The 25773-nt window shown below is 51.7% G+C and overlaps 1 protein-coding gene across 3 annotated transcripts in view; it reads right to left on the reverse strand.

Moving 5' to 3' along the window:
• Nucleotides 1-25773, reverse strand: part of CAMKK1 (calcium/calmodulin dependent protein kinase kinase 1) — a 107929-nt gene that overhangs the window by 46273 nt on the left and 35883 nt on the right. For all 3 annotated transcript variants that reach the window (XM_037375071.1, XM_037375072.1, XM_037375070.1), the window contains exons 2-4: nucleotides 18630-19186; nucleotides 8514-8561; nucleotides 6738-6791 (exon numbers count right to left, since the gene is read on the reverse strand). In XM_037375071.1, coding sequence (XP_037230968.1) covers nucleotides 6738-6791; nucleotides 8514-8561; nucleotides 18630-19085 — 558 coding nt within the window. In that variant the 5' untranslated portion in view covers nucleotides 19086-19186. The remainder of the gene's footprint in view (nucleotides 1-6737; nucleotides 6792-8513; nucleotides 8562-18629; nucleotides 19187-25773) is intronic.

The following is a 25773-nucleotide window of genomic DNA, read 5'->3' on the forward strand; positions in this document are numbered from 1 at the left end:
TTGTATTCCCTGAGACTATTTTTGCCCCATAAACCTCTTCCACGCTGCCAGAGCAATAGAGAGCACCCACAGTGTGACCCAGCACCATGCCCAAGACCATGAGCAAGCTGCTGAACACCTGTCCCTGCACCATCAGGAACGGGGAGGCCAGCCCCGTGCAGGAGCACGGCGAAGGTGCAGGGAGGGAAGCAGGATTTTACTGGTGGCTTCCCTCCCTTCTCATACCTGGTGGCACGCTGGGACCGCTGCGAACCCAGGCAGCTGAGGGGGTCAGGGTTATTTTTTCTGCCATGCAATTGGCATTAGCACAGTGGCAAAAGGCAAGCTGAATTTAATAAACTGTCTCTGCGCCTCCATCTGCTCGGTGCATTAATAACCCTTTGAGGGTCACTCAAACAGCCCTGAGTGGCCCAACAGATAAATACTTCATAAGAAACCAGCTCACGGGACAATTTGCTTAGAAAAATAGTCTATGCTCCCAGGAGATGGGATGGTCACTGGCTCCTTCCCCTAGAATAGGTAGTTACTCCTATTCATTAAGCATCCAAATCTGTAATTCATGCTGGAGTCACCCCTGTGACATATAATTAACCAAGGACTCCTGCAGGACACAGTCAAATGCCAAGGAATTTTGCATTAATACCGTGGAGGCCGGCTCTCTGCACGCTACCTGTTTTTAATACATACACCAGGAACAGGTCACCAAAAACATTTCAGCAAGCTCCTTCCCGGGCTGTTTTTCCTGGAGGCAATGCCACCACACACCCCAGGATCCCCACCTCCCGCCAGTGCTCCCGCTACAGCCAGGTTCACGGCTCGTTGACAAGATTGTTATTTTTGGTACTGATCCAGTGAAATCCTCTGGATTTGCACCCGTGTAATTGAGATGAGACACTGTAGTTCTCAATCCTGCCTGACAGCTCCCCAGCCAACTGTTGGAAACAACAATGTTGAGAGAGACGCAGAAGTGCTTATCTTTTGCTTAGCACAGTGCTGCGTCCAGTACAGCCAGCCAAATGATTCCTGGTCTGCTGAAAGAGGATCCAAGATGTGCACAACCACCTCCAAGGATGGCCAGGACCAAGCCTGGAGGACTTCCTACACTGCCTGCTTTTTTTCTATATATATAATGAAAATTTAAAGAGGGGAAAAAAAAAAAATAATCAAAGGAATTGGTACACAGCACACCTATTTCTCTTTCAACCATCGCCAGCCCGGGAGGAGAAGGCTCCTCTTGCTCCCATCCCACCTTGAGTCCTCCCTGCCTCATGGCAAGGAGCTTTAGAAGAAGAAAGAGATGCAACGTGCTGGCTCTGGGCAGGGGCTGGAGGCAGCAGCAAGGTTTGGAATGGAGCAATAGCAGAGACAAGAAAAGCTCTTGGGGGACAGAAACAGAGGGAACAAGAGCTGCTGCTGGCACCCGAACTCCTTGAAGGATGCTACAAGGGGTGACGGGGCGATGGGTGGCAGCTAGTGTATGGCAGGCAAGGTGGCTGTAAACCACCCCTCCTGCTGTGCCAGGAGCACCGGGATATGCCTGGAACGGCTTCAAAGCACCAGTATCTGCTGCTACACCAGCAGGGCTGGATCAGGAGAGAGGACCCGTCCCACCGCGCTTTCAAACGCAAACAGAGGATGAAGAGCAAATTTCAGCGCGCAACGGGCCACAGCCACTTAATTATCACAAGAGCAGAGGCAAGAGCAGACGGCGGCGAAGGCTGACGGCAATCCCAGCGCGAGCTGGCAGGACAAGGCTTCCTGGCGGAGTTGTACCTGTGCATAATGCGGGAGCAACACAGGGATGCTTCAGCAAACCTCTCCTTCCAGGCTCACTTGCATGAAAGAGCCAAAGACATTTGTACTCACAGGCAGAACTAATTAGCCAGATAATGCCTTTCTGATAAAGAACCAGCACAGAGCCAAGCCAGGGGATTTTCCCTTTGCGCTGGTAAGCCTTGCTTTGGCTTCCTCAGGAAAAAAGGGAGCCTACAGAAGATTTCCCCCACACAAGCCCCTGCACCCACCTTCCTTCCGACTATTCATGCATGGGCATGAGTCCTGACCCTTTCCTTTGAAAGGCAGCTGAAATCGTGCCCTTTTCTCTGAGGCATGTTTATTATCCAAGTTTACTTCTCTCCTAGCAACCTTGCAGCTGGAAACCACTGGGAAGCTGCCCAAGGGAAAGGAGATGCCAGGTTTACAGAGAGGAGGGATGCCCGGGACAGCAGCTTCCACAACAGCAGGACCTTGAACCTGCATCCTGCTGTTGGTAATGACAACAGCAAAACGGCCATTAGTTGTGGGAGGGAAGGGTGACAAAAATGGATGGAGCCAATGGAACTCATCCCCTGTCCTTCATGACGCTTTCACAGCACTTGGAATATCATTTTATTTGCCGACAGAGACTTGCGTTGCAAGGGCAGACCCTACCTGCAGCTCCCAGGGGAGTGGGATGTTGCACAGAGGATGCTACTAACCACCCACATCCTTGGCTAGTGAGTGATGGCACCCTGCAGGAATGCCAAGCAGACAGGAGGGCACTTCCAGCCCTTCCTCACCTGTCCTGTCTGACACCCCTCAGATGAAGCGGCTCAGGGGGAAGCTCTGCTGGGAGAGAGGAGTGCCACGCACTGCAAGAAAACCCTCAGCCAGCCAGGCTTAGCTGCAACGGCCCTAAAATCCTGCTCCTGCTTTCATCACCTTTTGTCCGCCCTTTGTCCTGGCGGCAGCAGAATGACATCGACAGGCTGTTCCCATCCACGCTGTGACACCACAGCAGGGATGCCTTCCCAGCGCAGCCGTGCCCACCTGCTGGAGGCTCCTGCTCTTATCCCAGTTGTCCCGGCTCCTCACAACCCCACTGTGGAGCAGCACGGGCTGCTAAAGGAAATCAGAGGCTGGTTCCTCGGTCTTTGCCACGCTGGAGCGTAGCTGGCAGTTCAGTAGCTGTTATGTGAACTGGGGGATGAGAAACACAGGAGCCGTGCCTTCCCTTCCCACCTGGAAGTTCTGGAAGACCAGGTGGGGTCTCCAGGGGCTAGGAAGTTCCAGGCTTGCTGCTGGCCACTTGCTCCTCAGCAGCAGCACTTTGCTCAGCCCTCTTTTCATAAATCTGGAAGGAATTTCTCCCCAGCATTCAGAGTTGGTAGAAAAAAGCCCTCCGTGCTCAGGTTGGTAGGTAAAAACAGGCAGAGAGCATAAGCACACAAATCTTGTTTCTTAGGAAACCAGATTAAAAAAAATTGGGAAAAAAAAAAAAGACACACACTGACAACCTACAACGCTATTGCTTTTGTCCAGAAGTAGCACAACAAATGTACATCATAACCACTTTTCTTCGCAAGCTGATTTAGAGATGGAAAATAGGAAGACGACATGACCTGAGGCATCACAGAATCAAATTCCATCAGCAATTGACTCCAAACCAGATCTCTGCCTGGGCACATTTGCCTTTGCTTTTTATTTGCTGCTTTTTCACAGAGCTTGGCTTTTCTTCTTTTTTTCCCCTAGTCACTGTCAAAGGCACCTCCTGCAAACTGAGACACTGAAACCTTTCCAGCTGTAAAAGGCTCCTCAGCAGAGCCCCACAAACGCTGCTGTAACAGCTACACATGGCCAGCGGCAGCCAGGACCGAGCGCAGTGGCACGGACCTCTGTTCTGGGAGCCAGCTCCTCACCCTCACGGGATCTCCTCCTCGGAGGCAGCAGTGGGTCACATACTTGGTGCTGAAAGTTCAGTTTCCTAGGTCTAATACATTCCCTGCATCTGCTGATGCAAGTCAGCACCTTTCCGAGCCCTCCTTGCACTGCAGTTGTTCACAGAAATGAAGGATAAAGCTCTTGGAAGCTCTCTCTCATCTTTAATGGAAGGTAAAAAACCACACAAAGTAAACACAAGGCATCTACATTTTTCTTCAATGTGGTGATCAGCTTTTTTTCCTTGAGAGTTTTTCCTAATTCTAGGTCAGATCCAAAACTCATTAAAGCCATAGAAATCTTTCCTTTTGTTTTGACAGGAGCTAGATTCAGTTCCTGGTACCTATAAACTCTTCCTTTCCAAAGAGAGCTAGCAAAGGGCCCCATGCCTCAGCAAGAATCAGGAGCCACACTCTGAATTATACTTCAAAATAAAAATTTTCCGCTTTCTTTAAAGTTTTGCTGCTTTTTATTGCAGCACGCTAGCTTAAAGAAAACAAAGCAGGCAGCAACACCCTGGCCTCATGCTAGAACCCTCCAGAGCTAAACTTGGGGGGGGAAATAAACACGCAGAAAAGACCCTCCCCGACTACCAGAATCTTCTACCAACTGCTGGTAACAGGCAGTTGCATTAGGCATCCTCCCTGGGGGGTCGGACCTCGGGGGTCTAAGACGACACAGCCTTGGAGAGGAGGGATCAGCAGAGCAGCAGGGAAGTTATCTCAGCGCTGGGAGGGCACGTGGGGACTTAAGCAATCACCAGACAGTTTTGCAATTAGCTACTATTTCTCTGAAGTTTTAAAAGGTCTGCCAGCTCCTGGGCTGCTTTAACATCTCGGAAAAGTGGAGGTGTCTCCACCATGCCCCCTCCTCTCCTCCATGCTGACACCCACCGCGCCGATGCTCTGGCTCTGGTGCCATCTCTCCCCGCGGTAGCGTTCCACACACCTCCCAGGATCCCAGGCTCAATCCCCTCCCCAAAAGGAGGATGAGGGCAAACCAAGGATCACGTCCCCTGCAACACTGGTGGTGGTAAGGGGGTCTGCATGCCCCAACCCTCTCCAGGTAGCGAGGCTGAAACAGTGCCCAGGCACGGGAGCCGCTTGCAGGCTGCAGTAGCTTTAAAGTGTTTGCTAAGATTAGAAAAAGAAATGGAGATTAAGTGGGGATTAACTAACACACACCAGGCTAACCTGGACACGGGCTTTCACTTTTGGCTTTGATTTGACCAGCTAAACCTACATCCATGGTGTTAATCCACATCCAAAACGTGGACAAGAACGCAGCAGGCAATGCTAACTGAAACCCAGCTCTCTCGGGCCGAGCTGTGACAACCGCCCTGGGCATCCCCCGGCACAGTGTCAGGATTCCCACAGCAAAAAGGCAGCGCCAAAAGGTAAAAAAAAAAATTAATGTATTTTTGAATGCAAAAATATTTTCAGCTGGAAATAAATGTGATGCAATGCATTCCCATCGTGTGTCCCTGGTGCTGGCACTGCCCACACGGGTGGGACAGGAGGGTCAGGGAAGCATCATTGCGCCCTGTGGAGCAAACCCAGCCTGCAGGGCACGGGAGGGAGGATTCGAAGGGCAGCAGGGCAAGGGAGCATTGGAAACAGCAACCGCGCTGGGGTGGTGGGTGAGTCAGCTTGGAAAGGACGGGAGATGGAAAGACTTGTGGTTCCTTTGCTTGGCCAGCTCCAGGGCATTGCATCCAGATTTTTGTCTCATCTCTTCCATCCTTCATTTCAAGACATTTCTCCTGCAATTTCATGGCTGCTGGAAGCATGGGAGGGCTAACGAGTACTAACAGGCATACAGTTCCCACCCGACGCCTCCAACCCCGTATAGTGCTTGTAAATCCAAGGGTAATGGAGGACAGGCTGGCTGGGGAGCAGCGGGGAACCAACATGTTCGACACCCCCACAGCTCATTCTTATTCCCCTTTGTACCAAGCCCAACAGCTGCGTGCACTGGCACAGGGAGCAGCACACAAGTCTGCCTGGGTGCCCCAATGGCCCCACTGACACCCACATGAGGCCACACACACGGTGGCAGTGAAGGCAGGACCGCTCTCACCAAGGGCAGCGGAGCAGCAGCTGAAGCACAGGGCTGGACTGGGTGGGCTGAGTCGAGGGCAGCCGGGGTTCAGGTTCAACAGCGCTGCAACCACCCAGCTCTGCTCACCAGATTCCTGCCCTGGGATCCACCAGAACCTGCTGAAAGCTGTTTTTACAAGCCTCAGGCACAGTCACACACAGCAAGGCAGTTTTCCCTTTTGCCAGCCGACCAGCTGCTGCTCTCAGCCTGAGCGAAACCATTGGGCAAGCTCCAAGCTCAGGGACACGGGCACACCTGCAGACAGATTTTGCAGGAATTCTGGCTGGGATGGTTAGGATTTACCTGCCTCTGAAAGGGGAGGAAGAGAGAAGGAGCCTTCAGTGTCAGCAGCCTTTTTGAATCTGAAACCTTCCAACTCTGGCTTCAGCTCAGCAAAGGATTTAAAAGCTGAGGTTTGCCTTCTGCCCTGCACCCTGACAGCGAGGTCCCGTTTGGTGCAGAGGGAGGCATCCTGCCAGGGGGTAAGATGCAGGGGAGCCAGGCACTGCCCAGCATCTTTCTGATAGATGCCCCCTTTTCCTTACAAAACATGCCTGCTCGTACCAGGCCAATCTTCCCATGCAAGGGCAGGTGCTAAATACCACCACCCACACGCCTCTACTTTCAGGTGACCTGCTTCATAGCTGGAAAATGTCAAGACAAATCAGCAAGACGCTTCTGCAGCCTGCCTCCCAGATCCCCGCCTGCTGGATAAGGCAGCCCACCTGACTCCCCTCCTGTTCGGGGCTGCACGCCAGCAGGCATGCAGGCAGCAGCTCCATGCCCAGCAGGGAGATTTGGTTCCTTGCATGCCACCCAAATCAGAAATGCATGTGCTAAAAGCAGCCAGGCAGAGGGGACCTGGTGCTCGGAGGGGAGGGGGGGCAAAGGGAGATGAGGAGCAGCAGCAGCAGTGAGGAGCGGAGGAGAGGGACACTTACGTAATACTTGTCATCATTCTCATTGTAGGCCAGTTTCACAACACCATAGGAACCCTAAAAATAAACACAAATTGCACAGTCAGTTCAGCAGCTTCATCTCATCTCCTTGCTGCAGGCTGGCACACTGTGGCCTTACACAGGGAGGTGGAGGGAAAAAAACCCCAACAAAACAACCCCACCCCCCCCAAAAAAAAAAAAATATAAATCTTCGAGGCCCCAGGCTGTGCCTTCCCCCTGAGCAAAGCCTGCAGTGATGTGACCCCGAAGTGAGGTCGCACATTTTGGCAGCTCTGTTGGAGCCACGGGGTGCTTGAGGATTAAGAGAGTCTGGAGGAGCTGAGCATTAGCCCTGAGCCAAAGCCACCATGTCTGTCTTAAACGTGAGCGGGGAGCAGAGAACAATTTTCAAGCACACTTTCTTTGTGCAAGTTTCAAAACTCTGCATGAACACCTTTCCTGCACTTCTGCACAAGACCATTTTCAGCACAAACCCTCTCCATCTCCCGATAGCATACAGGACCTCAGTGCAGACCCACTGCCTGCTTTCCCAGGGATGCAGACCTGAATTGCTGCTGTACTCACAGCTCCAGTGACAGCCTGAAGCCAAACTCCATCCAAATCCCTATTTTCCCCACAGTTCTGTGTTAACATGATACATTTTATGCAAGCGAGACACGATGGCTAGGTACCATCCCCGACAGATGCCTGCTGAATAAATGAGTGGGATGAACACTAGAGCCTTCAAAACATTTCTCTTGACTTCCCTGAGAGCTGGAAAGTGGGTCCTGGTCTCAAAGGAGACTGACCAGCCACCTGGCTGATCCAGAAGCACAGCAGGTCCAGCAGACCCTCTACCAGCCTCAGGGTGCCTACGTGCTCGCTGTGACCTGCCGGGAAGGAGAAGGCAGGGGCAAACCCACGAGAGAGAAGGCTTCACGCTCTCCTTAAACCTACTTAAGCCAATGTCAAAGCCATGAGTGGGTCTGAAGCGGTGGGTGGCTTTCAGATGACATCTGCTGTACCACCGGTGGTGGTGTCTCCAGCCTTGCACGCTGCCCAGCAGCCAAGCACGAGCAGCAAGGGTGCCTCCTCCCACGGCCTCTCGCTCTGGAGAGGACTTTGGGCTAACAAATTTTGCAGTGCAGGTCTCTGCAGCTCAGGCTGCAGTCCCTCCTGGCTGCAATGTTCTGACTGCAAAGGTAGGTGCAGCTTCCAGGCAGCACCGTGGACCCATCTGCAGTGGTGGCAGACGGCCAAGCGGGCAGGTGTCTGAACCGCTCACCAGCCCAGAACTCTAAATAACTTTGGAAGAATCTCTTCTGAATCATTCTGCAGCTTTTAAATGCTGACTGGAATTAAACCAGCATTTCATTCACGGACCTAAAAACTTAAAGTAGTGCTGATGGGGATCAAACACCTGCCCTGGTCTTTTTTTTTTTTTTTTTTTGGTTTTCTTTCCTTGTTGGGTTGTATTAATGCAGCAAAGGCTCTCGGTGTTACATTTGGCAAGCAAACACCCTGGAAGGGAGCCAGCATCACCACCTTCAGAGGAAAGGAAAAGAAATTTAGAATTCAGGGGAAGTAGCTCCACTTTGACCTTGAACAAAACTTTCTCAAACTAATAAGGAAAAAAATCTCGAACAAAAAACAACCCCAAAACAAACAACAGTTACAAGGAGTCTTGGCCAGTAAGATCTCCTGGGCTGGCACAGTCTTTCCACCTGTCCTCGTGTGCATGCATTCTGCTCGTGCCAAACCCAGGCTCCAGGAACCTACCTTGCCTATTTCGCTCTGCAGCTTGTACTGGTTTAATTGCACGCAGTCCTGTGGATCAAAAGGAGAACATAATTAGAGTATTGGTTTAAAGAAATGACTGAGTTTGAATTAATATCAAGTAGAGGCAGAGTGCTGAATAATGAAAGACTAAATCTTATTTAAACTGGTATGTTACACAATAAGCACTGCTTGTTGGTTTTGGTGGGGTTTTTTTTGACAGCTCAGCACAAAGCAGTTCGGGCTGAATTCTGACTCCGGTGAGCTGGTCCCTCCAGCCTGAATCCCCGGCATCGCTCCAGATTCAGCCCCGTGACCCTGCCAGCAGCCTCTGGGCTCTCTGCATTAACCGTCTATACTGAACTGTGCTCAGCACCAAGCAGAGAAAGAGCCGCCCCCAGCTCCCCAAGGCTCCCACCCCCCCAGGGTCACAGTACGAGCCCCTGCCCTTCCCAGCACCCTGGCAAAGCCAGGGACCCCCTGCGGGCCGTGCACGGCTGTGGCTGCACCCTGAGGAGCCTTCACCTGGATCCAGCCATGCTGCTTCGCTGTGCAACACAAACAGTAATGGATTCCCTTTAGGCTGATACGATATTTGCTAAAATAACTTACCCCTAGGCAGGTCTGATCTCTGTTTGCAAGCTCTCCCTAGCACTGAAATCCCAAGGAATGGGAAGGTGGTGGATGCAGACCCCCAGCAAGCTGTGACGAGGGTGCAACGATGGGGTGCTGAGTTACTCCATGGACCAAGAGTGCTGCAGGGAGTGATGCTGGCCCCAGGCAGTGACCGCTGGAAAGCGAGGTGGAACAGAAGAGCCAGGCAGTCGCCTGATGTTAAAGCCACCCTCCTTCAGTGCTGTACCACCTAAAGGAAAACACTGCCACAGCAGCAGCAAAACCTCCACGTCTCCATTCCCCTTGGAGCTGAGCCCTCTGCCCTCCGCCACCACAAGAAGCAAATCCCGGATGCTGCAGGAGCACGGGGGGCTGCAGGCGATGGGCACAGGGGGAGCAGCCTGCACTGCCTGCACCGAGCTCTCCCTGCGGCTACCAGGGGGGGACCTGCTGGTGGCCACCGCCATGGGGGCTGCGGGAGGGCAGCACCCACCTGGCTGCAGCACAGAGCTCCTGGCAAAGCATCAAGGGCACTCCTGCGGAGAACTCTGCGGCGCTGGCAGCAGGAGCGTGGGATGCACGTGGTCCTGGCTAAATGCACAGCACTCAACTGCATTGCAGGGGAGGGGAGAGCCCCAGACTCAGGGGGGTGAGGCAAGGGGGGAGCTCCCAACCACAGCACATGGTATGGGCTGAGCCTTCGATGGGACCCCCTTCCCCACCCAGCAGTTTTGAACACAGTATTTCTCCTCCAGGGCTGCCAAGCACTAAAGCAAGCTGGACATTTGCTTCCAGCCTCTGCACCGGGCACTCCTTTGGGAACAAAGCTGATATAAAAATTCGCAGACAGGTAGATTAGCCTTCCCATAAACCTCAACATAGCCCTGAAATCTACAGAAGCAGCACCGGGACAGCAAAGTGGTGCCGGACACCTTCCATCCGTTTGTAAGAACTGGGGGTGTCACAGCCCTGGTGCCATGCAGCATCCCCACGGAAAGCAATGCTCCCATCCCCCTCACAGGACGCATTAGAGCACTGATGGGGTAGATGATAATTTTGACTTTTCACCATCACCAACAGAAAACACTCCTAAGTCCAGTGATGGTCACAGTGAAGGAGAATAAAGGAACAGGGAACTGATGACTTTTTAAGCTTGCAAGCAATGGCTTGTCAGGAATACAAGGAATGACTTAAATCTTACATCTTTTTTCCAGTGAAAGAAGGTTTTTTTCCACCACCCTAACAGGGAAGATAAGCCAATTGTGAGTAATGGAGCCACAGCAGTGTTTTAACTGCTGCTAGCAAACCACGTATCTTTCCAAAAATCAAAAAGCAATCCATCAGAACTGGAAGCAACAAGAAAGGGGAGAGCATGACCCTGCAAAAGCCAAGATGTAAAGCCCAAGGCCACTGAAATACATGGAAAAGAAAAATCCCATTGAATTTTGTAGAAAGGACTCCCCTCCCCAAAGGAGGGTGGGCAGCAAGCAGGAACCCCGGGTACAGACACATGGAGGATGGATTTCCTTGCAAGCACTGTGCCAGCAGATCCACCCCCCAGCGTGATGCTGTGCTTTGCACGGTGGTGACTTTCACCAGCTATGCAGGAGCAGCTTTCTGTTGTGGTGTCCTGCCCGGTGTTCCCCTGTGCTCAGCTTCGCCTTGTGCTGTGCAAAACGGCAGAGATGGGGAAACACTCACCAGAGCGGCTGAGACAGGTGGCAAAAGTGACCACCCCTCTGAGCCAGCCTCCAGCCACCTCGGTACCTCCTGCTCTTCACACCAGCAAGCTTGCCATAACAGGACCTGGTCACCAGGCCTCCTCCCCCAAGCAGGGATTACTCACACAAGTAAATACAGCCTTCTACACATAGCTACAGATGCTCTGGTCTGGACTCAGTACCTTGTTTCAAGCCAAGGTGGCAACTCCAAAGCATCACATTTGCCACGGCTTCTTGCCAGCACAGTGTTGAGGAAGCCTCAGTAGCACTTTTTCCCTCTTTCCTGAAGGAGCAGAGTCCTTTGTGCGGGATGTAGCTCAACCAGCTGGGCAAACCCCTTTACAAAGCATTTAGTGCAGCTGAGGAGGGACCATGCCTTGTCCGTGTCCGAGGCACCAATGCCTTTGACCCCGACCATCACCTTCCCACCACCCCTCTCACCTCTGGTTCGAAATTACTGCTCTTATCCCACCCCGGATCCGATCACCTGAAGCATCCCTCTGGTCTTCACTGCTGCTGAATGGAGCTTGTGAGCAACGCCAAGACACCCGCCTTTGGGGGATGGTTTTTTGAAAGGGAGGGATAAATACTGGGATGGGAACACCCAGAGAGGGTCCGAGGGAAAGGCGGTGACAGGGTCTGCAGCACAGCCTCCCAGAGTCTACACTCGCTGTCACCACATCCCTACCTGGTCCGTGCCTCCATTGCTCTCCACTCAGGTAATTAATTACTGGTGAGAAGCACTCTCAGCTTCTGCGGTGCTTTGAGCACTTGAGCCCAATGCCCCAAAAATCAAAGCAGGTTATAGGTGCTTTCTGCCTTTGTCTCTCCTTGCAGAAAGCCCGTAATTCCCAGCTGAAGCGACTCCCGCCACGCGTTGCTGCAGCCGGTCAGGGCTGTTATTATGTTATTTGGTTCTCCTGCAGGAAGCGGGATAATTGTACTGTTCCTTTATCGGAGAAAAACACCTACCTCTGGGCCAAGTGTTGCTTAAAGATAACATTGCACGATCTTCTTGATTTCATCACATCAATGCATTTGCAACTGCTGATAAATACGAACAGAGCAAGAACCTTAATGAGAACCTTTAATGAAAAGCTATCAGCAAATGTGACCGGTGTGCCTGTCCAAGCGTGCAATAATTGTTCTGCCTCAAAAAAACCAAGATGCCCCATTTGTTACCAAGTCCAAGGTACTACTGAAGAGAGGGGGAAATCAACGCCACAGAAAACAAAAATGGATCCAAAAATTCATAAAGCACACTGAAGTCCAGAGCCCAGGCTCAATTCCATAAACCCACTGCTCCCATCACTAGGTGACAGCAACCCCGAGACATCGAGAACTGAGCCTCTGCGGTCCAAGGGGACACAGGAATGGGAAGGAAGAGCCAGAGCTGGTTTTCAAAGACAGACATTTCTGAAAACAATCAGACTACATACGTACATGCATATATAATGGAGAATTTTGCCCCCTAAAAGAAGCCAAATTCACCAATCTGAAAAGAATTATATGTTTCAACAATTCAGAGATATTTAAAGAGAGGCACAGGAAAGAAAACTGGGAACTAAAAGCCAGTAATGGAGACTACACTGGTTGCAACTCATCCTGTCTGGAAGAGGAAGTGAAAGCAGTTCTAAACCCAGACAAAATTAAAATAAAAACCAGAAAAAGGGGCATTAGGGGCAGCAATGAATGCAAATTAGAAAACAGTTCAGGGACAGAGAAGGACACACAGGAAGCCCAGAGCTCACGGAGGTATGAAAAATAAACAGATTTTTAAACATCATCCAGAAACAGATGCAAAACAGAAAGCGCAGCACCACGAGTGGCTGCTGCAAGGAGCACTGGCCACGGCTGGGCAGAAAGTGCAACAGTGAGCACGACCGTCCGGGCTCACCCACCCGAGACCCTGCAGCTGGATGCAGGAGGCCATGCACCCACCGGGTCCCTGGGGTACCACCGGGAGAGGGGCCATAACAGGAGGGGGCTGGGACCGGTGGGATGAAGGCAGCCCCCTTCCAGCCCCTCCCGCCACAGCTGCTGCTTTGGGCTTTCTCCTGCTCTCTAACCTCCCCCTTCAACAAATTGGAAATGTAACTTCTCATCAAGGTTAATTAATCCAAGGAAAAGAAATTAGCAATGCCTGTGGGATATTTGTCTTTGAAAAAAATGTTTTCCACCTATCTTTGATCTTTTCAAGAGAGCTCTCATCTGAGCACCGCAGCAAGACCTCTAGAAGAAATTGGTTTGGGGGACTCGTGGGCTGGAAGGGGAAGGTCTCCAGCCCACGCTGTGCAGAAGCTCCGTCCCCGCCACTGCCCTGGTCCCACCTGGCTTTACCTTCATGGACAGCAAGGAAATTATGACCTTATGAAGAAAACCAGGCAGCTCCCAGAGACTGGAGGAGCACAAAACCCAGATCAGCCCGGTGCCAAAGCACTGCCTCTCCCAGCTCTTGACATCAGTTGCTTCCAACCAGTTGGCCAGCCAAGCAGGAGACCTACAATAAAGATGCGAAAAGCCAAGGAAAGAAAGGGCAAAGTGGTGATTTATTTTCTGTGCCTCTGGAATAAGCCACGGACATCGAGCATAGGAAAATTCCCTTTGTCAGCTCGTCCTCCTCCCTGCACACTTGGGCCAGCAGCAGCACCAAGGAGGGAGAACGCGCTGGCTTGACTCATCTTCTCCACTCCTGCTGAAGCACACATGGCCTCGCTGAGTGCCACAACAGCGCCTGTCTGGGGAGCTGGGATGCCTGCCTGCTGGTCCCAAGGGATGGGGAGAGCATGCAGGCACTGGGGCTACAGGAACCGGGATGCCAAGGGGTGGGTGGATGTAGGGAGGGAAAAGGAACATGTGAAAAAGGACGATTCAGCCAGAAGAGACTGGAGAAGAGAAATTATAAAGCAATTAACCGTGCTGGCAGGTCTGGGGAGCAAGCCTGGAAAAAAACATCATTTATCCTTCTAGCTCTTGCTAGCTAGAAGCAGCTCTTCCTAGCTTTAACTGTCCAAGTAAGACTTTTCTTGCCTACCTAAAAAGGTTGGTTTGGGATGGCAGAATAAAAAAACCCCAAAAAACAGCATTGCATTTTCAAATGCCACTTTCCAACAAGCAGCACCACCTTTGGCAGACACAAACCCTGCCATTTTAGGTGGGACAAGCTCTGTCAAGTGACAAGATGCCCATCAGTCTGTACAAACGTGTTCATTGGGAGTCTTGCCCTAGTACATACAAGCACCAGAGCATCATCCGTGCAGCAAAGCAGAAGCTGCTTTTAGCAGCCCCAGGAAAACCCTCTCCTCTCTGTGCTGTCAGCACCGAGCAGGAGCTGGGAACCTCACATCAGTGTGGGCCAGGGACTGAAACGCTGGAGCCTGTGTCTCAGCTCTGCAGAGTTAAATACCCTTAATAGCTTCAGCTTAATCACTTCTATGCCACAGCTAAAGGTAATGCCATTCCCCTGTTCGAGTGAAGCACTGATGGGCAGCAGAAATCCCACCAGCCTGGTAGGCACTCCTGCTGGAGAAGGTAGCACTGAAGGCACCTTCCAGGCCATAATCCATGAATAATCTAAGAAGGAAGGGAACAGGCAGGAAATTTTTAAAATTACAGATCAGATTTAACAGAGATACGGCAGATCAGGTTAATTAAGTACACAGCAACGCTGTCAGGAGAGCAGAACGGGTTACTTCTCCTGCAGAGCTGATCCTGCAGATGAAGACTTGTCAGCAGTGGCTGCAAGACACCAGCAGCTGCCAGCTCTTTGTCCCAGGGCAATTAGCTAAGGGCTGATGAGGAACTGCCTCTGTGCAAGACAACAAGCCCTCAGCTCTGCTGCAGCCCTGCCAGCCCAGGAGCCACCATCTTCCTCAACAAGAAACCCAAGAACCGCCGCTCTGAAGGCAGGTGCCTGCAGGATCGGTCCCGGGGACAGGACAGCATCATTCCCCGCCTGCTCCCAGCACCGGGTGAACCCTCCACAGCACCACAGGCACGGCTTCGGCTCTTGGCCCTCTGATCCCTGAATGCAAGAATTCCTCCCAGCCTGCGAACAAGTACGAAACCAGCATTAAAAAGCTCAGCAGCATCTCTTTAACTGAACACACGGTTCTTCCGTAATTCAGCAGAGAACAACAGAAAATTCACCTCTGCCATAGCCCGTATCCCATCTCCCCATTATTTCCCCAGATCAGTTAAGGATACAGAACCGCTGACAGCAAGGCAGTGAGCTGCCGCTCCTGCTATCACTGGGGAGGGAAAGCAGCCTCAATCCTAGATGGCTATCGGCACAACACAGGGAATTTTGATATGCAGCTGTGCCATCCGTCTCTGCTACTGATGGACAGCACCTGCACGTGGGCCACTGATAAAGCCCGAACGCTCGTGAACTTCATTTTTGCACAGACTGTAGCTCCCTCGGGCAGCAGCCATGAGCCACAGTGATGGATGTCCTGCCACCTGAAAGGCACTGACTGGTGATGCCCCATCCTCAACGCAAGGAGAAAGGAGCAACTGCAAAATGCCTTTAAGCAGGTGAGAGGCATGGACTCAAGTACAGACGGTGTCAGAGTAACCTCCATGGAGACCAGGGGCAACGCCGCGGCGGCTGAGCTGGACCTTGTCAGAGTACCAGCCTCCCTGCTCATTAGGGTCTGCACACCAAACTGATTCAACAGAAGACACAAAAGCAGCTGCTGCTAAGTATACCATGATTGTCTTTCTCTCTATAAAATAACAGGGTTATTTTATCCCCCTCCAGCACCAAAAGCCTCAACATGGAGTCCCCCATAAATCCTACCTCCTAGTTCTGCTCAGCAGAGCTTTGTATGTGGGCAGGGAAGACTAATTGCTTACAGCAAATGTACTGAGCAAATGCATGTAAAAAAAAAAACAAAACAAAACAGCATGAAAATCTGCTCTCCATTTCTCTTCTGGATTCCTGGTACAGCCTGGATTTGGACTGGCAGTGCCTCTCACAGCCAGGAACACAACAACCCTGCAACAACCACTTGGTAGCAACTGGCAGGTCACACGCAGGACGCTGGAGTTGGGCTGCGCACTGCGCTGCACGCTCACCTTGCTGCCCCACACCTAACACTTATTTCTCGTTATTTGGTGGCCAGCCTCAAACTTTATCCTATAAACATGCACGCATCTTCCCAGACCTTTTGCTATCCCTTACAGGACACTGATACTGTCCCTATAAGCTGGGAAGAGGAAGAACGGCTCCCAGGAGCAGAGCTGCGAGGGTGAGCAGCCCCCTCCGAACACACACAGCTCTCGCCTAGACCCCTTCTTCCCCCTACCCCTGCCATGTCTCCCCATTAGTATGAATAATGGTTTCCAATGAGCCCAGCTTTGTTAAGCATCTGGGCTGCCCTAGAGCAGGGCTCTAAATAGTTACATCAAAGTGACCATTCAAAACACAGTACTGCGTGTAAAGAACTGCTGCAGGAGCAGGGGTGGGGGTGGGAAGCTTCGCATCTTCGTTTGGAACTAAGCATCTCCCACCCCCAGGGCAGGAACTACTGCTCCCCAGGCTGCAGGTGCTGTGGAAGAGGACGGAGTATTTTGCATTGGCTTGCAGATGGGAATGTGCTAGTCGTGCTCGACCGCAGTTACTTCGAAACAGGTTCCAGACAAGCCTGGCACCGAGTACTGCAGGATGGGAGAGCTGCCACACCAGGCACGTCCGCTTCCAGGAACTGGCTCCTTTCCCTCCCCATCTCCCTTAGAAAAGCATATGGCTGCTGCCAAAGAAGCTGCGATCTCCGCAGCGTGCCTTCTGCAGATACCCTCTTATCAGATGGGGATGCCACAACCCATCTCACAGCCAACGTGTCTTACAAACCTTCCCAGAGGACAACGGCTGATTTGCTCCTGCGCAGCACCCATCCTCTCAGGTGTGCGAGGGGAAAACACCCACTTTTCAGGAGGGAAACACTAAGCCACACAGATGTTAAGCTCCAGGTCACTTGGAGCCACACGGCAAAAGTCTAAACTCCAGCGACTTGGGTCCTCTACAACACAGGGCAGGAGCACATTTAGAAGCACTAAATGGGATTTAGGCATCGTGTCTGGGAGCCCCAGGGTGCCCGAGGGCAGTATGCTGGCACAGTGGCACTGGCAGAGCCACGCTCAGCAACATGTTCTCCATCAACTGGGTGAGACAGGGTCAGACTGGAACTGCTCCTGAGCTCCTGGCTACTGCGTCTGTTGCGCTTCAGTGCTCAGGCACAGCAGCAGAGGTGAAATTCATGGGTGAGCATCTCTGTACTGCTAGTTCTATAGGAAAAAGAGACCAAAAACACCCATGGAAGTGGCTTATCCCTCACCAGAACAAGGCTCATAGTCACAAGATGAACCTGGGCTCACCTCCTGCAGCACCAGGGCAGGAGATGCCTCTCCCTGCAGGGTAAGGCCAGCCCGTCCATGCCTCTGCCGCTCCTCCCTCCAGCACGCTGCCTCCTGTCTGTTACGGCACCTCCGTGCGAGACCGTGGAGTTGTGGCACCCACAGACATCGCCCACCCCTCTGCCCTGCCCTGCTCTGTTCCCCAGGAGCAGAAACAAAAGACAAATACGACTGTGAAACAAATTCAGTCTGGAGAAAAACAGCAAGGCGTAGAAAACTTGGTTTTCCTCCACAAATAGATAAAAGTCTCAGGAGAAGGCACAGTCTGGGCTTGCGGGATAATTCAGGTGCGAATCTGTGTGTTTTCCCAAACCAGCTCCCAGTGCCAAGATGATGCTCCCTCCCCAGTACTCCAGACAGCCCATTCCCCACTTAAAAACCTTCCCCCAGCCAGTAACACTTTACAAAACATTTTGGCTCCAAGAAACACCCCTTTTACGCTACCTCCATCATGCCTGGCTTCCAAAGCAAGCCCTGCTGCATGCCCCTTCTCCACGGGCTCAACATCTCTAGCAGGACACTGGGCAGCGGGGTCTGAGCAGCCTCTGTCTGGTCCCTGTGCCCCCCATGATGGCACAGCACAGGGATCTGCAACCAGCAGCTGCTTCCATCGGGCCACTTGACCACTGCAGCGTGGGGGACATGCTGGGACAAGTCTGAGCCCAGCTCTGGTACCAGGAGATGAGCCGCAGGACAGAGGGCAGGAGCCACCACAGCCACCCAGAGACACTTCTTGGAAGGACAGGAGGGTCACAGCCCGCGGTTACCGCTGCCCTTACAAGTACTTTAAAGACAAAGGAAAATCCTGACGGGAGTACGAAACACCAGTGCATTTAAGCTCTTTATAAAATTAAATCATGCCCTCAATAACGGCAAAACACAATAGGAGATACATAATCTCCAGAAGCTTAAATCCATAAAATGCCATCAGCAAAGCTGCTGTGACTGATAAACTCCCGAAGGGCACGTACAGCAGGGACACGAGAGCAAAGCAATTGGGCTGCAGCTCTCTGCACAGCCTGGCAGCCCTTCTGCATGCCCCCGCCACACAGCATCGGTCCTGGCCCCCGAACAGGACTATCGCAGGCAGGCGAGGGCTGGAGGGGCCCCCGAACAGGACTATCGCAGGCAGGCGAGGGCTGGAGGGGCCCCATGTCAGGACCCAGCAGAGGTCTGGGGGGTGGATGCCAAGGCGTTCAGCCATTCCAAACTAATAGCACCCCTGGTTTCAGGGATTATTTTTTTTTTCCCTTAGAAAAACCAGTGCTTTCAGACCCACTGCTCCAAAAAGCTGAAGACCGCCATTGCCAGTTAAGAAAGACTTACCTTACCTCAACACCCCAACTCCAAGGGAGAACATGCCTACCTCAGAATCTGATATGGAGACCCGATTGGATTCTATCGTTGGTCTCCTCATTATACGTGGCGATGGCCCTGTGGCATAAAGACCACAACCTGGAGCGTTGGTAGAAGCCAAATAACCTCCTGATGATCTCTCCTGAAGAGACAACTTCCTACTTGAAAGGACTGGTCTAGTGAGAGGTCTCTTGGGAACGTGTCTCCAGTGAGCATCTTCTGACTGTTGGGAAGGCAGAAATTCATTCACTCCTACATCACTGTTGACTCCATTTCTTTGGATGTCTTTTATGTTATCAGAAAAGACCGTGTCGTTTTCTTCCCTGGGGTCTTCACCATTTCGGCCACTTCTGTCTGGGCCAACAGCCACATCGATGGCTGCTACCCGCTCTGCCAGTTCCGTCTGCGTGTCTTTGCAGCACGTCTCTCTGCCTCCATCCACGGCATTCATTGCAGAGTCCCCCATCGCTGCGGCCAGCTCGTATGGTCTCAGATGGCACTGCAGAGAGCTGTGACACTAGCGCTCACAGACAGCATGTGGCACAAAGGAGTCTCTCCATGAAGTAGCTAAAAGGAGATACAAACAGAGGGAAACTGAATAATAACATTCACTCAGCATAAATATGACCAAGACACCCATCTTTGGCTTCTTCCAACATTAAAAGAAAAAATGAAGGCAAACCACTGGCAGGCTGTAAACAAACTGCAAACGCTCAGAAGGACAGGCAAACCCAAGCATCGAGCTAGATCTGAAAGTGATAAAAACTAGGTTTTATCTGATGTGCAACAAGTGACACAGCTCAAGAGAACTTCTCCTCCTGCAGCTAGACCGCCGGTCAACCAGAGCTTACATTAAAGGTAATATAGCTTCTTAACAAGCCAAGGGTAAAGGGTCAAACTTCTGACCTCTTGAATTTATTGTAGCCCAAGAGCTTCTGGTACATATCCAAACCCAACGCACACAACAAACCCACAGCTGTTTCGGGCTCCACAGTAGTCTCTCTGTTGCCCTGTAGGACCTTGGAGGGTGTCACAGAACAGACTAGAAGCCAAGCCACAGCTGGTGACTTCCACGCTCTCGATTATTTGCAAGGTAGTCAACAGCAAAGGCAAAATTTAAAAGCAAGTCTGGTTCCAGGGTCACCCCGGCCCCCCCCTCCAGTGGCAGCTTGTGTGCAAAAGGGCATCTTTGCTTCCCACCCTGTATAAAAGCTATATTGAGCTATAACCAACCACACTTAAATGATTACCAGCATGTGGGAATCAGCTTTTCCCTTGGAAAAGCCCTACAGAACAAAAACGCAATACAAAGCAAAAACTGCTGAATAAAAATTGCTGTTTCCTGGATGCTAATTTCAGTCTCAGTTTAAACCAGATTTCAGTCTTCCCAGCACAGTCCAGATTAGAAAATATTCCTCTGCGACACACGGCCGTCACCCCCTTCATCACCTCTGAAGATGTGGTGCTGCAGGACACACCACCTCATCCCTCTGCCCCGTTCCTGGGGACAGCGGGGGAGAACTTTGTTTTATTCCCAGCAATCCTGGACTGCATCTAGTGAGGACCAGGGTAGGCTTCACTCCGAAATATTGCAGCCTCTGGTTTTCTGCATGCGAAGCAGGTTGTGCATAACAATCCCCACAAGCCCGGTGATGCTTGCATCGCCCTGTTTTCACGCTAGCTACCTTTAATTTACATGAGGAAGGCTGGGGGTGAGCGAGTTGAAATGGTCCCCTCCAGCATCACCCTGGGAACCCAGGGGACACCCCTCGAGGGCACGGAGCAGAGGCTGAGCCTGGCTCAAAGCCGCCCAGCAATGCTCAGTTAAACCCGCCACAGCTGAACTCTGCCGCAGAGAGAGGCGGCAGCCCACGTCCCCCGCTGAAGCGCAGCAGCCGAGCTCAAGCCATCTTTTATATCCATAAGGAAAAAAGATCTGGATGGGAGGCTTCACCCTAGGTAGCGTGCCAGTCACCGGGGGGACACGCTGGGCATTCAATGTCATGAAAGGGAAACATCCAGATCTAACGCATCCCTTCCCACAGCCTCCTTCCCCACCTGAGTAGCATCTTCCCCCCTCCTCCTGCCTTTTCTGCGGGCTCATTGGAAACAAATTAACAGAAAATGTCACTCGCTCAAAACAGTAATGAAACGGTGAGATCAGCTTTAAAAGCTTCTATTAAAACTATATTTAAACCCTTCAATCCCAAAGCACAAATCCCTTTCAGAGCCAGGAGGCAAGCGCCGGGGGGCGGCTCGTGGCAGCAAGGGAAGGGGCGCAGGGTTCGGCCAAGCACATAGGCACGTGGTCCCGCAAACCCACGGGCAAACCAGCACAAGCCTCCCCCCAGCTAAACCCCCCCTGCTCCCCCCCCCCCTTTTTTTTTTTCAAGCTAGAAAGCCAGCTGCAGCCCTGCAGCGGCTCAGCGACGATCCCGTCCTTTGGAACAGATTTGCAGGCAGCCCACAGAGGGTCTGCTGTTTGCAAAACGCTCGTGCGAGGTTTGCACTTGGAAAGATTCTGGGAGCATCAGGTCAGGGCAACCGGCAGCCTTGTGGCCACCCTGCTCTCTCTGGTGAGGCTTTCCTGGCACTCCAGAGCCTGTGGGGAACAGCACATTTCCCAGGATTTTTATTCCTTGTGAGATGCCTGTGTGCTCAGCTTTGGGTGAAGGTCAGCTCCTCGGCCGCTGGGAAGCACAGACCAGCCCCCAGCCCTGTGGCTTCCCAGGGCTGCTCTGCACCAGGGAAGCATCCCCACTCAGCATCCTCACCGTCAGCCCTCGCCTGCTGGGGGGGTTGCACTCCAGCCTGCATGTTTCCTTCAATCAGGAAAACTGCTTTAAAATGAAGGGAGTAAAAATGCTTTCACCATTTAATCCAGCTTGCACGAGGGTTAAGAGGAAACCTCTGATTCCACCCTGCCTTAAAAGCCTGGCTTTGCTCTTCTGCCTACAGAGAAACAAACCCCAGGCCTTTCCTTGCAGCAGCTTTAGCTTCTGGACAGTCAGAGCTCATGTCGCTCCTGGGGAGCGTCAAGAAGAAAATCAAGCCAGAGCTGAGGTCCGCAGCTCCCCTGCCTTCTTCCCTGCTCCTGCCGTGAGGTCTGCCCACACACGGGAGCGAGGGGAGGACAGCGCCTGCCCACCTTAGCCCACAAATCACCCACCTGGATGGAGAACACTTGGGTGCCTGGCACTGCTCAGCCAACAGGGAAAAAAAGCCAGGAGTGCTGGGAACAGCCGCCAGGTCCCAGCAGACAGCGATGCTCGGGTTAGCCACCTGCATGGCTCCTCACTGCCCAGACCAGGCACCCCAGGCTGTCCCCCTCTCAAAAGCAGAAGCACGCTTGCACAGCTCCAACCCACAGCTCAGGCTGCAAAATAAATCTTCAGCTAATTGACCATTTAAATAGATAAACTGAAGATAAACCCCAGAAATCAGTTCATCCAATCAAAACAAATAGACCCGTGCAGCATCACAACAAATACAGTGCTGCTAAAATATGCTAAAAAAAAAAATCCAGCAAGACTTAAAATCATTGTTCATCTGAGACCTGGGCTTTGTTTCAGGTCCTGCTGTTCTGAAGGATTTCTTTTCACTGATAAATCCTCCAGAAGCATATTGGAAAGCAATGGTTTCTGAACAAGCAAATCAGTCTTACTGTGCATAAAACTCAGTATAAAAGGCAACTATTTATTTCTGAGAGGCAAAAATCGATGGTGGATTTGCAGTTTGGCAGGCTGTAACACAACTGCACCTTGCTGTGATGGGAAATCCCAGCACAACAGAGACACCACCGCGACCTTCTGTGAGCACTCCACAGCTTTGGGTCTGATGCTTTTCATGCGGTCACCAGCCTGATCCCCCCCAACTCCAAACACCTGCTGCAGATCCCAGGATTATGCTGCAGACGTGAACTAAAGCTGCAAACAAGCTTATATGAGCAAAATTAATTTACTTACACCTATCTTATTTACCTTTTTTCACTGTAGCTATTCCTCTGCTGCATGCAGACTGCCACTTCAACGGTGGTTTTCACAATAGATTTATCAAATTGCTGCACAGGTTTCCCAGACAGGCACTGGGCACAGCACGGTACAAAAAACACCCTTTTGAAAGGAATACAGTTCTAGAAAAAATCTGTATTGTACGTGGGAGCGGGAGATGAGTGAATGCAATTATGTTTGCTCCTCAAAGCATTTCAAAGCGTTGTTTGAAAAATAAAAAATTGTATATCTAGTTTACTGCTTGGTCCATCCATTTGGCTCACTAGAAGTGTTCCTATGAGCAAGGACGGGGAGGTGAAAAGGTCCTGGCCTTCTGCAAATCCAGTTTCATTTTCCGATTTTGCTACAGGCTACCCAGAAAAGTGACTTTGCAGCTTCCTCTGCCGCAGTTCCCCAGTTAAGAGGGACGACGCTGCCCCCAGCCCACCTCCTCCCACTTCCCCTTTCTGTCCCTGAGGACATACCTGCCCTGCGCGGAGGCATCAAGTGCCTTTGCAGTAAAATAAGTCACGCTGAATAATAGCCGTAACGAGCATTTGCACGGATAGCATGCAAGCAGCAATTCTGCTGCTGCTCAGAGTTGGAGACTTCTTCAAACATCTGTGGATGGCACCCTCCGTGCCAGCGTGGGGACCAGCAGGGGTGTCACACTGAGACCCTGTCTGAAGGCAACATCCATTAGGTGCCTCTTGACCACGCAAGACCCACAAAGAGAGGTCCCAAAGGTCACAGAAGGCTTTACTCTGCCACTTCAATACACGCTGGCAAGGTCAGGAATCAGCCCCAGTTTTCTGAATGGCACAGCTAGCCATGTACCAGGGCAGGCTGCCTGCGGAGGGGATGTCATCTCCATCACCAGCATCCTTCAGCTCAGGTCAGCCCCCTGCCCAGGAGCTCAGCCCTGCCTGTGGGCAGAGCTGGGCTGCACGTCCAGCCCCACCTCGTATCACCTGGTGCTTGTGGTGTGTTTCCATCAGACACTGCCCCAATGAAGAATCTGTTCTGACTGCTGTCAGCCGGCACCAGAAACTCCCTTTAAGGAGAGAAGCAGCAAGTCCTGGGCTGGGTTGCCAAGTCCTGAACAGCTCCTCGAATGACATCTTTGAAATATGAGGTCAGCAAGTCCCTTCCAAAGCCCGAGCTCTCTCCCCACCCCAAGAAATACAGCCCGTGACTATTTCCATCCTGGAGCTTCTCCCACGCTCCTGGATCTGCAGCTGGCTCTGCAGGACAGCCCTGGTGGCTCAGCATCAGTCCGCTGCCCTGACACGGGGAAGGTATTTCCACACACCCCACCCTGACCCCATCAACTTCTTCGAGATGGGGGAAGCACCTGTCTGGAGCCCAGCCAGCTCCCTCCGACACCTTTGGTCTGGAGAAGCTTAAGGGGGGCTTACACCCCACAGCCACACACCAGAGCAGCATCTGAGCTGCCAGAAGCACAAACTGGTCTGCAACACACGGCTCTTCAGGTGTAAGGAGCCAGCCACTGATGAGTCCCATTGCTGCGGTGGGAGAGCAGCCGGTGGATTCATTTTTTCCTGCAGCAATTCACTTCAGAGCGTGCTGGCCTTCATCTCAGCTCTGCCCCCCGCCAGTACACCGAGCAGGGGGTCTGCCAGTGAGGTGCCTGTCCCCCAGCTCCGCTCCCACTGCTGCTGCCAGCAATCCAGCCCCAGAGAAGCGCACGGGCTCCCAGGCATCCCTGCAAAGCACTTTCAGACACCCAGTGGCCAAAAGGCACCCAAACCCAGTGGCAAAGAACAAGTTGCAGCTCTGTGAAGCCCTAAAGAAAGCAAATCCCCCCAGGGACCACCATGACAGATGCACACCAGACCAGCCAGTTGGACTCTGTTCTCGCCGGGAAGATGATAATCACTTTTTGTACCGATTCCTGACTCAAAGCAGGAGATGTTAACACATCCCAAAGAATAAATAAGAATATATTGTTTGTGCTTTATGCACACATGCCACATGTTTGCTTTATCCTGCGGCTTATGAGGCTCTTGTTTCAGAGCACAGATAATCGTGTCTCACTGAGAAATCACTCGATTCTGCTGCAATCATCTCAGTCCTTTCCCTTCTTCTCTCCACACTTCTTGGCAGTGAGCCTGGCTGTTGTGCCACAGCTGAAAATTAGATCATAAACGCGAGGCGCTTTGATTACTCCTGTGAAGCTCCTAGCACAGCTTTTAAAGTAACCGCTGAGTGACAAAGAACAGTATTATTTTTTTTTTTGCAATTCGAGCACGGCATGAGAAATTTGAAAAGCGGGTCGAGGCCCACACTCCTGCCAGCTTTCCGGAACAACAACAAACCTCTCCAGACCACGATCTGGAAAATGCACTGTCTCTCTCACCTCCTTAGTCCTTAGCAAGGCAGGGTGTTTTCAAAATGGATTTCATGGCCAGTTCAGCCTCTGAGCTACAGAGGATGAGCACCCCGAGGTGCACCGCTCCGTGCTTGTCCTGCTTTCCCTCTCTTCCCCATGAGAGATCCCAGCTGAGGACAGGATCCAGGGCTCCGGTCCGATGCTTTCGAATCCCTGGGCGTAAGGTGTGGGACAGCGGGGCTGAGCTCAGCAGCGTGCTCCTGTTATTACCATGTGAAAAATAAAAAGTTACATGCCTTCACACCACGAAGGCCATGTAAACAATTTTAAGAGCTATTAACAGCATGTTTTAAATATGTTTTGAAACTAGCCAGGATGCTGAACTGCATTGCCAGTCTACCAACCTACAGTGCAAGAGGTAACAACCACCTTGCGCACTGAGTACCGAGCTCAGGAAGTTTTACAAAAGATTTCCCAACTGCATTATATTTCATCCCGCCCTGTTCTAATTATATGATTAAATAAATCTGCATAATCAGATGCAATTACGCTAATTGCATATATAAGCAATAATCAACCAAAAATTACTCTGAAGAAAAAGTTTCTACTTAAGGAAATTCCTGTAACAAGAAAACATTGAGGAGTGCCAAATCTATCTAAGCGAGAGTGACATTAACATCAAAGGCTCCAGATCACGCTGGTGACACAGGAGCCCTGCCAGAACATTTTTTGACTGGGTACAGCTATGTTGGCACATTTTAACCACAGCTTTGGTGAGGATGACACCAATACATCGAAGGAGTTGTGCTCCT

The sequence above is a fragment of the Falco rusticolus genome, chromosome 1, assembly GCF_015220075.1.
Source record: "Falco rusticolus isolate bFalRus1 chromosome 1, bFalRus1.pri, whole genome shotgun sequence".
NCBI classification, from domain to species: Eukaryota; Metazoa; Chordata; class Aves; order Falconiformes; family Falconidae; genus Falco; species Falco rusticolus.